This window comes from Oncorhynchus gorbuscha, unplaced genomic scaffold (assembly GCF_021184085.1).
Source record: "Oncorhynchus gorbuscha isolate QuinsamMale2020 ecotype Even-year unplaced genomic scaffold, OgorEven_v1.0 Un_scaffold_6:::fragment_8:::debris, whole genome shotgun sequence".
Classification (NCBI taxonomy): domain Eukaryota; kingdom Metazoa; phylum Chordata; class Actinopteri; order Salmoniformes; family Salmonidae; genus Oncorhynchus; species Oncorhynchus gorbuscha.
The window spans coordinates 12,362-27,825 of record NW_025745437.1 but is presented as its reverse complement, the minus strand read 5'-3'; the positions used below and the strand labels follow the sequence as shown (position 1 = coordinate 27,825).

The 15,464-nt window shown below is 42.0% G+C and overlaps 1 protein-coding gene across 1 annotated transcript; it reads right to left on the bottom strand.

Moving 5' to 3' along the window:
• Positions 1 to 5,871: 5,871 nt before the first annotated feature.
• fam50a (family with sequence similarity 50 member A) lies at positions 5,872 to 15,445 on the bottom strand. The gene is made up of 13 exons (XM_046334349.1): positions 15,122 to 15,445; positions 14,871 to 14,955; positions 14,654 to 14,753; positions 14,363 to 14,499; positions 14,186 to 14,262; positions 8,693 to 8,759; positions 8,095 to 8,156; positions 7,878 to 7,954; positions 7,365 to 7,419; positions 7,228 to 7,276; positions 7,039 to 7,109; positions 6,818 to 6,928; positions 5,872 to 6,267 (listed from the first exon to the last, which is right to left on the bottom strand). The coding sequence occupies exons 1-13, from the start codon at positions 15,230 to 15,232 to the stop codon at positions 6,259 to 6,261; spliced, it is 1,011 nt and encodes a 336-aa protein (XP_046190305.1). The 5' UTR covers positions 15,233 to 15,445; the 3' UTR covers positions 5,872 to 6,258.
• Positions 15,446 to 15,464: the final 19 nt, after the last annotated feature.

The window sequence follows — 15,464 nt, the reverse complement described above, 5'->3', positions numbered from 1 at the left end:
AATCAAATCAAACGTTGTCATAGCAAACAGTGTTAGTGAACAATGTTCCCGTGTTCCATTTATGTCCAACAGCATGCAGTACTGTATAGTATGAGGAAGATTTGACTGTGTGTGGAGAATTGTTTTTTTGCTGCGGTAGAATTGATCCCACAAGTCAGGAACTGGCAAGGCCATCAAAGCGACAGCATTACTGGGCCCCCAGGGCTAGAAGGGAGGAAGGTGTCTGACTGGTACACCTACAGTACAACACCAGTGAACACTGTTAGACAACGTGGGAATCTTGAAAAGACAACACTTGTTTTTATTGGCCCAATAACTTCAATCATTCTTACTCTAAATCGTATTCACTTTACAATAGTTTTTCTTTGTTTACCTTTCAGTGAGCATAGTGTATACCACTTTATGTAAGAATCTGGAGAGGTTGACCTTTATAAAAAATAGGGTCATGTAATCATGGTGTCCAATCCTTTTGGGCATGTGAGGCAGAGAGAGATATTGCTGTGAAAGAGAAAGAGCTGACAGGCGATATAAGATCCTCCCACGACCTGGAACCCTCTGAGGAAGGAGATCCTTGGAAGGACAAGGCCTGAACGGAGACCTGGATCCCTCTGAGGAAGGAGATCCCTGGAAGGACAAGGCCTGAACGGAGACCTGGAACCCTCTGAGGAAGGAGATCCCTGGAAGGACAAGGCCTGAACGGAGACCTGGAACCCTCTGAGGAAGGAGATCCCTGGAAGGACAAGGCCTGAACGGAGACCTGGAACCCTCTGAGGAAGGAGATCCCTGGAAGGACAAGGCCTGCCTGAACGGAGACCTGGAACCCTCTGAGGAAGGAGATCCCTGGAAGGACAAGGCCTGAACGGAGACCTGGAACCCTCTGAGGAAGGAGATCCCTGGAAGGACAAGGCCTGAACGGAGACCTGGAACCCTCTGAGGAAGGAGATCCCTGGAAGGACAAGGCCTGAACGGAGACCTGGAACCCTCTGAGGAAGGAGATCCCTGGAAGGACAAGGCCTGAACGGAGACCTGGATCCAGATCCCTGGAAGGACAAGGCCTGAACGGAGACCTGGAACCCTCTGAGGAAGGAGATCCCTGGAAGGACAAGGCCTGAACGGAGACCTGGAACCCTCTGAGGAAGGAGATCCCTGGAAGGACAAGGCCTGAACGGAGACCTGGAACCCTCTGAGGAAGGAGATCCCTGGAAGGACAAGGCCTGAACGGAGAACTGAGGAAGGAGATCCCTGGAAACAAGGCCTGAACTGACCTGGATCCCTCTGAGGAAGGAGATCCCTGGAAGGACAAGGCCTGAACGGAGACCTGGAACCCTCTGAGGAAGGAGATCCCTGGAAGGACAAGGCCTGAACGGAGACCTGGAACCCTCTGAGGAAGGAGATCCCTGGAAGGACAAGGCCTGAATGGGACCTGGATCCAGATCCCTGGAAGGACAACCTGGAACCTGGAACCCTCTGAGGAAGGAGATCCCTGGAAGGACAAGGCCTGAACGGAGACCTGGAACCCTCTGAGGAAGGAGATCCCTGGAAGGACAAGGCCTGAACGGAGACCTGGAACCCTCTGAGGAAGGAGATCCCTGGAAGGACAAGGCCTGAACGGAGACCTGGATCCAGATCCCTGGAAGGACAAGGCCTGAACGGAGACCTGGAACCCTCTGAGGAAGGAGATCCCTGGAAGGACAAGGCCTGAACGGAGACCTGGAACCCTCTGAGGGTAAACTGATGGAGAAAATTGTGCGTGAACAAATACAGTGTTATTTTTCAAAGATGGACTTTCAGCATGCAAATAGGGAAGGGCACTCATCTTGTTCTGCACTGACTCAGATGACTGATGATTGGTTAAAAGAAATGGATAATAAGATGATAGTTGTAACTACATTATATTGTTAAGATTTTAGTGCAGCCTTTCTTCTTATTTGAAAAAAGCTCACTTGCCATCGCATGGTTGGAGAGTTACTTATCCAATATAACTCAGATCAATCTTCAAATGGAGGTTTCTCTAACGTCAGACATGTACAGTGCAGTTGCCTTGGGCCGTTACTCGTTATTTTTACTAATTATTTGGCACTTGTCTTACAAGAAGAGAAAATAACTATGTATGCTGATGATTGCACGCTACACATCAGCACCTACAGCCAGGGACCTCACTTATACTCTCAGCAAGGACTGAGAGTATAAGTGAGACAGTATCAGAATGGGTAATTAACAACAAAAAACTATGGGTCTTAAATACATCTTAAATACAGCCATTTGATTAGATGTTCAGGAGTCTTATGGCTTGGCGGTAGAAGCTGTTTAGAAGCCTCTTGGACCTAGACTTGGCGCTCCAGTACCACTTGCCGTGTGGTAGCAGAGAGAACAGTCTATGACTAGACAATTTGTAGGGCCTTCCTCTGACACCGCCTGGTATAGAGGTCCTGGAAGGCAGGAAGCTTGGCCCCAGTGATGCACTGGGCCGTACCCACTACCCTCTGTAGTGCCTTGCGGTTCGGAGGCCGAGCAGTTGCCATACCCTATTTTCCTTGGTGCCCCGACTTCCTAGTTAATTACAGTTACATGATTAATCAGTTTAATCGCATAATAATTACAGAGAGTCATTTGATAAAGATGAATCTTCAGTTTAATGATGCCAACAAAAATTTTATATTCTATTTTCAGTGAAATCACATTATCTAAAAGTTTTAGTGGGTTTTGTGGACTTTAAACAACCAATTGTAATGACCACTACGTTGGTTCTACAGTATATGATTGATCATTGGAAGAAAAGGTTTGTATCTTGTTTGCCCCTACCAAACTGGCTGGGTTGCCAGGAGACAACGAGTGTGTCATATTTAGGATTCTGATCAGCTACTAACTCAACAGTCACATCTTGTGGAGCGCAGACATAATGCTGTGGCCCACATCTGTCCACCCAGAAAGAAAAAAACATGGCCACTGAACACAACCTGGGGAAGGTTATGCTAAGAATAGGATCATTGTAATAATGATTACAATGAACAAACAGCTTTAAAATACAACGCTAAAATGGCCATGGTAGACATGCAAGAACATTGTATAGTAAATGAAAACAATTGTGACAGGCACTAGTCTATGACACCTTGACCTGTTCAGAGGTAAATTCTTAACATTCTTCAAAATCTGAAAACAAACATCACAAGTGAAAAGACAGAACGTTAACACTTAAGTTGTTTTTGGTTCGGTCTTCAGAAATAACAGACAACGGCTCCTTCTCGTCTCACTTATGTGCAATACAGTGCCTTATGCAGTGACACATACTATGCAGTGACACATACCATACCATCGTAGAAGATACCTTCAAGGTATAAGATCTGTAGGGTGAAACCATACCATCGTAGAAGATACCTTCAAGGTATAAGATCTGTAGGGTGAAACCATACCATCGTAGAAGATACCTTCAAGGTATAAGATCTGTAGGGTGAAACCATACCATTGTAGAAGATACCTTCAAGGAATAAGGTCTGTAGGGTGAAACTATACCATTGTAGAAGATACCTTCAAGGAATAAGGTCTGTAGGGTGAACTCATACCATCGTAGAAGATACCTTCAAGGTATAAGGTCTGTAGGGTGAAACTGTGTTTATTCTGACACGCACTTATTGTACCTCAAAATGCCTCGGCAGAGGAAATGGGTTCTTCCAACTCCTCTGTTGATTCTGCAGAATTCACAGCCTGGACCGCCCATAAGATGGTGCATGAGAGGACAGGATAAACATAAATTATTTGATTTGGGCAGAGAAAGGAACAGGGTAAAATGATGTACGCCCAGTAATGCATTTACATTTTCAATAAATCAACTTTCCAAGGAGAGATTAGAAAACAACATCTAAACAAGAGAGTATGTATAGGTATATAGGCGTAATGGAACTAACGATGTATGTCACAGTGAATAGGTAAACACAGAGGTGGAGGAGCCCAACCGTCTGATCCTCTTCTTTACGCTCGGTTATCTGGGAGTCATTGTTACCCATCGGGCGGCGCACAATCGGCCCCGCGTCGTCCGGGTTAGGGTTTGGCTGGGGTAGGCAGTCATAGAAAACAAGTTGTTCTTAACTAACTTGCCTATTTAAATAAAAGGTTAAATAAATACTCTTAAGAGGGAACAAAACACAGCTGGAGTAAATGAGAAAACATTAACAGCCCGAGGCAAAGTCCTTCAACTGTCAGCGAGGTAGTATAGCAGGTAGACTAATGGCCTCCATCATGCTCACTAGCATTGCACGCTTTGGATAAAATGTCTGCTAAATGGCATATTGTTACATCCTAAAGAGAGAAGTGACCATACGAGGGTAAAAACGACACACTTCCAATCAGTTCTACTCTAAATCAACTCTACAATGAATCATTAAAAAAAATCCTTCACTTATCCAGGTTCTTTAATCCTGCATGGCCATCCTTCACTTATCCAGGTCCTTTAATCCTGCATGGCCATCCTTCACTTATCCAGGTTCTTTAATCCTGCATGGCCATCCTTCACTTGTCCAGGTTCTTTAATACTGCATGGCCATCCTTCACTTGTCCAGGTTCTTTAATCCTGCATGGCCATCCTTCACTTGTCCAGGTTCTTTAATCCTGCATGGCCATCCTTCACTTATCCAGGTTCTTTAATCCTGCATGGCCATCCTTCACTTATCCAGGTTCTTTAATCCTGCATGGCCATCCTTCACTTACTGCATGGCCATCCTTCCAGGTTCTTTAATCCTGCATGGCCATCCTTCACTTATCCAGGTTCTTTAATCCTGCATGGCCATCCTTCACTTGTCCAGGTTCCATGGCCATCCTTAAGGTTCTTTAATACTGCATGGCCATCCTTCACTTGTCCAGGTTCTTTAATACTGCATGGCCATCCTTCACTTGTCCAGGTTCTTTAATCCTCCATGGCCATCCTTCACTTGTCCAGGTTCTTTAATACTGCATGGCCATCCTTCACTTGTCCAGGTTCTTTAATACTGCATGGCCATCCTTCACTTGTCCAGGTTCTTTAATACTGCATGGCCATCCTTCACTTGTCCAGGTTCTTTAATACTGCATGGCCATCCTTCACTTGTCCAGGTTCTTTAATCCTGCATGGCCATCCTTCACTTATCCAGGTTCTTTAATACTGCATGGCCATCCTTCACTTGTCCAGGTTCTTTAATACTGCATGGCCATCCTTCACTTATCCAGGTTCTTTAATACTGCATGGCCATCCTTCACTTATCCAGGTTCTTTAATACTGCATGGCCATCCTTCACTTGTCCAGGTTCTTTAATACTGCATGGCCATCCTTCACTTGTCCAGGTTCTTTAATCCTCCATGGCCATCCTTCACTTGTCCAGGTTCTTTAATACTGCATGGCCATCCTTCACTTATCCAGGTTCTTTAATACCATGGCCATCCTTCACTTATCCAGGTTCTTTCATCCTGCATGGCCATCCTTCACTGGTCGCAGTTGCCCTGGTAACGTTTCAGCAATGCTAATGATAAAACATATGGTAAAATATGATAAATAAAATATGATAAAACCTGGCATATAAGTGTATAGCACCAGAAATAGAAGCATTTCTTTAGCATTTCACCTGACATGTATACTTTGCCAGAGGACCTGGAAACAGTGAAGCTGCCAAAATATTGCCCAAAATTACAATCAAGTCAACAAGTGGTGGTCCAGAAGAATACGGCCTGATTCCTCTTCTATGTGCAGGGATGGGCAACTGGCGGGCCGGGGTCCTCTTTTGTAGCTCAAACGGCAAGTTGACCGTACTGTTCAATTTCTTCAATTATCTTTAACAGCCGAGTCTTACAATAGTAACGGAGATGCCAAACAAACCACATTCAGGACACTTATTACAATAAACAAGACCAAATAAAAATGTTGGTTTAATAATATAAATGAGTAAAGTTGATCGAATTGAATTAACATAGTGAACAGCGTCCAGGTGTAGGTTTGTTTTGTTTTTTTGTTCTTTTTAAATGATTTGGGATCACACATTCTCATAGAACTTAAAGCAGTAATTTTTCATAAACAGAATTGTTATGTTATGGTACAGAAATCACTATGGTTTGTTAGGCAACAACATTTTGGGGAAATGAAGAAAAAAAAAGGTTGTGGAGTAACAATGAAGAGAAACTTAATGATTTCAAGTGAATATAGTTTATCAATCTGAAAGTAAAATGCTTCTGACAATACATTAACAGTATAACATGGGGACAAAATGTGTGTCCAGAAAGACCCTGAAGACAATATTTTCACCGGATCTGAAAAACAAGAAATAAAAAAATAATTGACGTTGCATCATCTGCATGTTTTGACGATAAACCTCTCAACTTCATATCCATTCTTTACCTAATAATAAAAGTTTTGGGCTATAATGATTCAATTATTGATAATAGGCCTATATTTGCTATTTCCTACATGTTTTCTGAACTAACTAACAGCTGAAAGTGAACAGGCCCATATGCACGCAGCTCTGTAATCATTGACACTCATACAACGTCACGTGAAGAAGGCTAATGACATTATCCTGTTCGTTTCGGCCCAAAAGTTGGAAAAGGGTAGAAATCACAAGCCATTAAATGCACGATGATCTATCCAGCCAATGATGCTACATTCTTTTGCTGTTTCATTTGTACATCGTGACGTTGTGATTGGCCACAGCAGGAAATATAATGTAGAGGAACACATTACATCACACTCTACATAAACCTAGAATACCAATCAGATTGTTTGATAAAACTATAAGAAAGCTATTCTAATATTCCTATGTAGATATTGACAAGTGTGTTAAGGTTAGAGATCACCACTCACTGTGTATTTGTCCCATTTCTTCTCTGGGTCGTAGGGCTCCCAGCGGCTAGCAGGGAAGATGTGCTTGTTCTTCTCATACCAGCACCTCAGCACCACTTTACCTGCGTGAGACTACGACACACCAAGGACACTCGTTGTTGTTAACGCTGCTGCACTGGCAAATAACTTGGATTCAAAACACACTTGGATATTGAATATTAAAACAATATGGATCTCCTCACCTCGTCTTTTTCAACAGTGGCGTCGTTCACCAGCCGAATGTCATCGTGGACATCAAAGCTGAACAGTGGACCTGTAGTGGAATAAAGTATATATATATATATATTATATAATGCCATCAGTGAAGTTACATTAATGTTTAAATATAACGTTGATTTTTAGATGACCCTTAAGAGTCACCACTGGCTCACCAGATTTGCCTCGAGCTTTTGTCACAATGAAGTCATAGAAACTGTGATGCTAGAACATAAAACAGAGATAATTGTTCAGTTTAATATGAAGAGACGTACATTCATAATAGTTCAGATCGATGTACAGCAGCACTCACATGTGGGATGATCAGATCCTCTTTGATGTACATCAGCTGCTCGACACCAGCAGCCCTACAAAGACACCCCAACCTTTTACAACCTTCCTTCATAAAGAATCACATTAAAAGGAAATCCTATAAAAGTTAGTGCCAATGGGCACCTAGGGTGTATTCATTAGACGAAGAACGTAGCAAACAGTGACAAGACGTTTTTACAATGGAAACCGTTTACTCCAAAACGGAAAATGCTTTGAGATGAAAACGCTTAAAAGTTTTTATTTGACAAATTCAGGTCCCTCCCCGCTTCATTTAGTTTGCTTCTGTTTTCTAGTGAATAATACGCCTAGATAAAACCAAAGCCACCACTTCAGTCACATCTACTAATAATAACAATATATGCCATTTAGCAGACGCTTTTATCCAAAGCGACTTACAGTCATGTGTGCATACATTCTACGTATGGGTGGTCCCGGGGATCGAACCCACTAGCGCCATGCTCTACCAACTGAGCTACAGAAGGACCACTCTTACCGGAGCTCACTGAAATCTTTCCTCAAGACCTCCAGTGCTTTCTGAAGGAACTGCTGCATGGTATTGCCCTTCTTCATCTGCAGTAAACACACAACAGTGCACACTGATACATGCTATAGTATACAGGTGTATCTCATGCGACCAAAGTTAATGTATGGCTCCATTTGCTTTCCGGCAGCATATCCATTGCTAAGCAACCGGTTCTCTCTTACTGTACCTTGACAGTCTTACGATGCCCCGATCCATCCCAGTAGGAGAACGTGATCTCAATTTCTTCACCTGCACAGAAGATGTGACATTATCATGGCATTATCAATAAGTGACATTATCATGGCATTATCAGTAAGTGTAATTATTGTGGCATTATCAGTAAGTGTCATTATCAATAAGTGACATTATCATGGCATTATCAGTAAGTGTAATTATCGTGACATTATCAGTAAGTGTCATTATCATGGCATTATCAATAAGTGTCATTATCATGGCATTATCAGTAAGTGTCATTATCATGGCATTATCAGTAAGTGTCATTATCAGTAAGTGACATTATCATGGCATTATCAGTAAGTGACATTATCATGGCATTATCAGTAAGTGTCATTATCATGGCATTATCAGTAAGTGACATTATCATGGCATTATCAGTAAGTGTCATTATCATGGCATTATCAGTAAGTGTCACTATCATGGCAAGGGTAGTGAACTATTCATTTAAGCTCATCATTACCATAGGGACCAATATAAAAAGAGCACTGGCTGTAATGGTCATGTGTGATTGTCATGTGTGATTGTCGTGTGTATTCAATCTCTCTTACTCTTGATCTTTTCCTGCTTTCCCTCCCACTCCTGGCGCAGTTCCTCTCGAAGCCGATTCTCCTCCTCCTGAACTCCCAATAATAAACACATTTTAAGCTTGGGTTCTGTGTGTGTGTGTGTGTGTGTGTGTGTGTGTGTGTGTGTGTGTGTGTGTGTGTGTGTGTGTGTGTGTGTGTGTGTGTGTGTGTGTATACAACCGTTCAAAAATGTGGTCACTTAAAAATGTCCTTGTTTTTGAAAGAAAATCCATTTTTTTGTCCATTAAAATAACATCTTATTGATCAGAAATACAGTGTAGACATTGTTAATGTTGCAAAGAAAAAGCTGTCTCAGACTGGCCAATAAAAATAAAAGATTAAGATGGGCAAAAGAACACAGACACTGGACAGAGGAACTCTGCCTAGAAAGGGCAGAATCCCAGAGTCGCCTCTTCACTGTTGATGTTGAGACTGGTGTTTTGCGGGTGCTATTTAATGAAGCTGCCAGTCGAGGACTTGTGAGGCGTCTGTTTCTCAAACTAGACACTCTAATGTACTTGTCCTCTTGCGCAGTTGTGCACCGGGGCCTCCCACTCCTCTTTCTATTCTGGTTAAAACCAGTTTGCTCTGTTCTGTGACGGGAGTAGCACACAGCGTTGTAAGAGATCTTCAGTTTCTTGGCAATTTCTCGCATGGAATAGCCTTTATTTCTCAGAACAATAGACGGACGAGTTTCAGAAGAATGTCTACACTGTACTTCTGATCAATTCGACGTTATTTTGACAGACACATTTTTTGTGTGTTTTTCTTTCAAAGACAAGGACATTTCTAAGTGAACCCAAACTTTTGAACGGTTGTATGTGTGTGTGTGTATATCTATATATATGCATGTATGCCCAATATAGTGTATGCCCTGGGCTCTGTGTATAAAGGCACATTTATATAGTGTACACCCTGTGTGTGTGTGTAAAGGCACATTTATATAGTGTATGCCCTGGGCTCTGTGTGTGTGTATAAAAGCACATTTATATAGTGTATGCCCTGGGTTCTGTGTATAAAGGCACATTTATATAGTGTACACCCTGTGTGTGTGTGTAAAGGCACATGTATATAGTGTACACCCTGTGTGTGTGTGTGTGTGTATATAAAGGCACATTTATATAGTGTATGCCCTGGGCTCTGTGTGTGTGTATAAAGGCACATTTATATAGTGTATGCCCTGGGCTCTGTGTGTGTGTATAAAAGCACATTTATATAGTGTATGCCCTGGGCTCTGTGTGTGTGTGTGTGTATAAAAGCACATTTATATAGTGTATGCCCTGGGCTCTGTGTATAAAGGCACATTTATATAGTGTATGCCCTGGGCTCTGTGTATAAAGGCACATTTATATAGTGTACATCCTGTGCATACTGGACAGGAGTCAAAGGGGTAGGATATGGGCAGATTTCTCCATCCCCATCTCCAGCTGTTGTATTTGGGCAGTTCAATGGTGAGAAATGACTCCCTGGAGCAAAAAGGAAATTGAGGCCATCATAGTTCATGTAGGATTCAATAACATTATGAAGGGGCCGCTCAGAACAGCTGAAGATGGATTTTAAAGAACTGATTGGGTCTCTGCTTGACACCAACAAACTCCCCATAATATCCGGCCCTCAGCCAAATCGTGGCACTGAATGTTTCAACCTCCCATAACTGGCTACCAGACTATTGCAGCTCACTGGGTGTAACATTTATTGACAATGATAATACATTCTGAAAACAAAGCTTGTTTTATAAAGGAGGATGGGATCCTCCCAAATCATTTGGGTTCCTGGATCTTTTCACACCATTATCAGGCTGCGTTGAGACAATGATTTATCAATGACCCAGGTGCAGCTCAATTAATCCCCACCGTTGTGTCGCTGAGTTGTCATAATCCCAGAGGCGTTGGAAGACAATGTAAGTAACCTCATTTATGTCCCTCTGACTGCCTCGGCTGATCCTACAGCTATTGTATGCAGCAATCATGTGCCTATGAACCAGAGTTATACTGTTAGCACTGAGACGGTGTGCCCTAGTAGGAAGTCCACTGTGTGCAGCTCACCCTGCACTGACAGAAATAACAAGAGCTAATCTACCTCAGCTAAGCTTCCCAGTTAAACAATGAAAACAAGCAAGCATCCCAGAAAAGTGCTCAAAATATGTAGCTTAAGAAACAAGGTTCATGAAATTAATAATTTGCTACTAACATATGACAGCCATATTCTGACAATCTCTGAAACTCACTTAGATAATATCTTTGATGATAGAGTGGTAGCAATACATGGTTATAACATCTACAGAAAAGACAGAAATGCCAAAGGTGGAGGTGCTGCTGTTTATATTCAGAACCACATTCCTGTAAAGCTTAGAGAGGATCTCATGTTAAATACTGCTGAAGTAATATGGCTACAGGTTCGTCTGCCTAACCTAAAGCCCATTCTTGTGGGAAGATGCTATAGACCAAGTGCTAACAGTCAGTATCTAGACAACATGTGTGAAATGCATGTGATATCAACAGAGGGGTATATTTTCTGGGTGATTTAAATACTGACTGGCTTTTCTCAAGCTGCCCACTCAAGAAAAAGCCTCAAACTATAACAAACTGAACCAGGTCACTGGCACTAATCTAGTCAAACAGCACAGGAATGAAATCAGCAACATATATTGATCACATCTTTACTAATGCTGCAGAAAGGTGCTCTAAAGCAGTATCCAGATCCATCGGATGTAGTGATCACAATACAGTAGCCATATCTAGGAAAACCTAAGTTCCAAAGGCTGGGGCTAATATAGTGTATAAGAGGTCATACAATATGTTTTGTAGTGATTCCAATGTTGTTGATGTAAAGAATATTTGTTGTGTGTAATGAGGAGCAACCAGATGCTGCACTTGACATATTTATGAAATTGCTTATTCCAGTTACTAATAAGCATGCAACTATTAAGAAAACGATTGTTTAAAAAAAAAAGTTCATTCCCTGTGGATTGATGAGGAATTGAAAAATGGTATGGTTGAGGAGGATGAGGCAAAACGATTGGCAAATAAGTCTGGTTACAACCGATTGGCAAACATACTGCAAATAGAGAAATCCTGCAACTAAACTGAATAAAAAGAAGAAACTACACTATGAAAACAAAGAAATGACAAAGAATGATAGTAAAAAAAAAAAGAAGCTTTGGATCACCTTAAATGACATTTTGGCCAAAAAGGCAAACTCAGCTCCACCATTCATTGAATCAGGTGGCTCATTCATCAGAAAACACTGATATTGCCAATTACTTCAATTATTTTTTCTTTGGCAAGATTAGCAAATTTAGGCATGACATGCCAGCAACAAACACTGACACTACACATCCAAGTATAAATGATCAAATTATTAAAAGACAAGCATTGTCATTTTTAATTCTGTAAAGTGAGTGTGGAAGAGGTGAAAAAAGTATTGTTGTCTGTCTATCAACAATGACACAAGCCACCGGGGTCTGAGAACTTGGATGGAACATTACTGAGGATAATAGAGGACCATATTGCAACTCCTATTTGCCATATCTTCAATCTAAGCCAACTAGAAAGTGTGTGCCCTCGGGCCTGGAGGAAAGCTCAAGTAATTCCACTACCCAAGAATTGTAAAGCCCCCTTTACTGGCTCAAATAGCTGACTAATCAGCCTGTTACCAACCCTTAGTAAACTTTTGGGGAAAAAAATGGTGTTTGACCAGATAATGCTATTTTACAGTAAAAAAAAAGAAAGACCGTTTTAGCATGCTTATAGGGAAGGACATTCAACAAGCACTTACACAAATGACTGATGATTGGCTGAGTGAAAATGTGGCTATTGACATAATCGATAGTCTGCCGATGGAAAAAGCATATGCGTTATGGCTTTACACACCTTGCTATACTGTGGATGTGTTCTTTAATGGAAGCCTCTCCAAAATTGTCCAGGTAGAATCAGGAATTCCCCAGGGCAGCTGTCTAGGCCCCTTACTTTTTCAATATTTACCAATGAAATGCCACTGGCCTTGAGTAAAACCAGTGTATCTATGTACAGTGCATTCTGAAATTATTCAGACCGCTTGACTTTCTCCACATTTTAGGTTACAGCCTTAATATAAAATGTATTAAATTGTTTCCCCCCTAATCAATCTACACACAATACAATAAGCAAAAACAGGTTAATATAATTTTTTCAAACTGTATTTAAAAATAAACGGACATATCACATTTACATAAGTATTCAGACCCTTTACTCTGTGCTTTGCTGAAGCACCTTTGGCAGCGATTACAGCCTCAAGTCTTCTAGGGCATGACACTATAAGCTTGACACACATGTATTTGAAGAGTTTCTCCCATTCTTCTCTGCAGATCCTCTCCTGCTCTGTCATCTTGGATGTGGAGCATCGCTGCACAGCTATTTTCAGGTCTCCCCAGAGATGTTAGATCGGGTTCAAGTCCCGGCTCTGGCTGGGCCACACAAGGACATTCAGACTTCTCCCAAAGCCACTCCCGTGTTGTCTTGGCTGTGTGCTTAGGGTCGTTGGCCTGTTGAAACTGAACCTTCGCCCCAGTCTGAGGTCTTCAGCACTCTGGAGCAGGTTTTCATCAATAATCCCTCTGTACTTTGCTCTGTTCATCTTTCCCTTAATCCTGACTAGTCTCCCAGTCCCTGCCACTGAAAAACACCCCCACAATACAATGCCGCCAAACCCATGCTTCACCGTAGGGATGGAGCCAGGTTTCCTCCAGACGTGACACTTGGCATTCAGACAAGAGTTCAATCTTGGTTTCATCAGAGCAGAGAATCTTGTTTCACATGGTCTGAGAGTTCTTTTACCGAGGAGTTGCTTCCGGCTGGCCACTAACACAAAGGCCTTATTGGTGGAGTGCTGCAGAGATGGTTGTCCTTCTGGAAGGTTCTCCCATCTCCACAGAGGATCTCTGTCAGGATGACCATCGGGTTCTTGGTCACCTCCCTGACCAAGATCCTCCTCTGATTGCTTGATTTGGCCAGGTGACCAGCTCTAGGAAGAGTCTTGGTGGTTCCAAACTTCTTTCATTTAAGAATGATGGAGGCCACTGTGTTCTTGGGGACCTTCAATGCTGCAGTAATTTTTTGGTACCTTTCCCCAGATCTGTGCCTCGACACGATGCTGTCTCGGACCTCTATGGACAATTCCTTTGACCTCGTGGCTTGGTTTTTGCTCTGACATGAACTCTCTACTGTGGAACTTTATATAGACCGGTGTGTGCCTTTCCATATCATGTCCAATCAATTGAATTTACCCCATGTGGACTCCAATCAAGTTGGAAAAAAATTAATTTAATCCATTTTAGAATAAGGCTGTGACTAAACTGCTTGGGGTAAACCTGGATTTTAAACTGCCTTGGCAGCAGCTAATAGGAATCATTAATAAATACAAATACTCTCCCTCAATGTAAGGGAGGTTTGATTTGGAGAGAATAAGTGTGACTGGTTGTATATACATAAGGCTCACCTCTCTGTCCCGGTCTGGCAGGAAACTGGTGTCCACATCTGGGTTCTTCCCTAGCTTCTTCTTCTTAGCGGGGAAATCTATGGAAGATATAAGTCAGTATTCATTGATTGTTCTTAGACAATAATATACACAAGTATTGTGGCTATAAACAACAGATGTATTATGAACACCACTCACAGTCCTCTTCCTCCTCCTCCTCTTCCTCCTCAGTCTCCTCTTTCTCCTCCTCTTCATCTTCAGGATTAAAGGATAAACTGGCAATCTTTCTCTTCTGTTCTTCCTTTCTTTTCTTCTCCTTCTGCTTCTCCAGCTTTCTGAAGGTAGACAGAAAGAGAGCCAAGATGAGACACTGACAAAAGCTTTCGACTTAAGATTTCACCCATAATCAGGGGTCATTGAGAGATCATTAAAGAGATTTTTTATTTAAGTGTCAGGGAATCAAGTAACTTGCTGAATACAGTAACTCACAGCATCAACTCCTTTGACTGCTCCTTCTTGGCCAGTTGCTTTTCTCGTTCTTTCACAAGAGCCTCCTGCCTGGCCTTCATATCATTGAGTGTCACCAGACCTGACAAGGGAAGACAGTATTGTAGTAAGATTGTGTTCTTCACAATTATGTATTCAAACATTCATCATTATTAAAAAAGGCAAGTCTGACATGGAAAAAGTTCCATAATATACTTACCAACAGTGCTGGATTTGAGCTCTGCTTCCACCGCATCATAATGAGCTGAGAACTTCTTGTCTATGTTGGACTTGACCATGTTGTCCTGTAGGAGATATTCAGATAGTAAGAGGGGGACACATAGCAAGGAACGTCAAGCCTACTCCTGTAAACAGTCTAGCGCAAAGGCTATAGATTGCTCGTTTGATATATTTCAGTAACTAGATAGCAGTGAATAAGCAATACTATTACTTAGCTAACAAGTGACTGACCTGAGCAATTTTCTCCTTTAGCTGTGAAAGTTGTTCTCTTTCCTTTTCACGCTTTTTTATCAACTGCATGGCTCTTCCAGCCTCGCTTGCTGCACCTTTGTACTGCGCCATGCCTATATCTTCCCGAGAATCAAACAGCAATGATAATCTGGGGAAAAAAAGTAGCTAAACGCTACAGTCACAGACAACTTGTCTAAACAACAACTAATCACTGTTTTTTATAACAGTGTAGAGCGAAACGTTATTGTAGCTAGATGCTGAAATGTCCTCGCATCATAACAAACACAACCGAAAATGGTCTTCGGTGAAATGCATTCTGGGTAGTGTGCGAATCAGTAAAAAA

What these genes read in the sequence shown, in the direction of transcription:
- fam50a (XM_046334349.1), bottom strand. Translation starts at nt 15,232, where the DNA reads ATGGCGCAGTACAAAGGTGCAGCAAGCGAGGCTGGAAGAGCCATGCAG. An exon ending in AAAGATTTCAGTGAGCTCCG is followed by an intron (nt 7,420 to 7,877) that starts GTAAGAGTGGTC and finishes GTGTCTTTGTAG; the next exon opens with GGCTGCTGGTGTCGAGCAGC. An exon ending in AGGATCTGATCATCCCACAT is followed by an intron (nt 7,277 to 7,364) that starts GTGAGTGCTGCT and finishes TTTATGTTCTAG; the next exon opens with CATCACAGTTTCTATGACTT.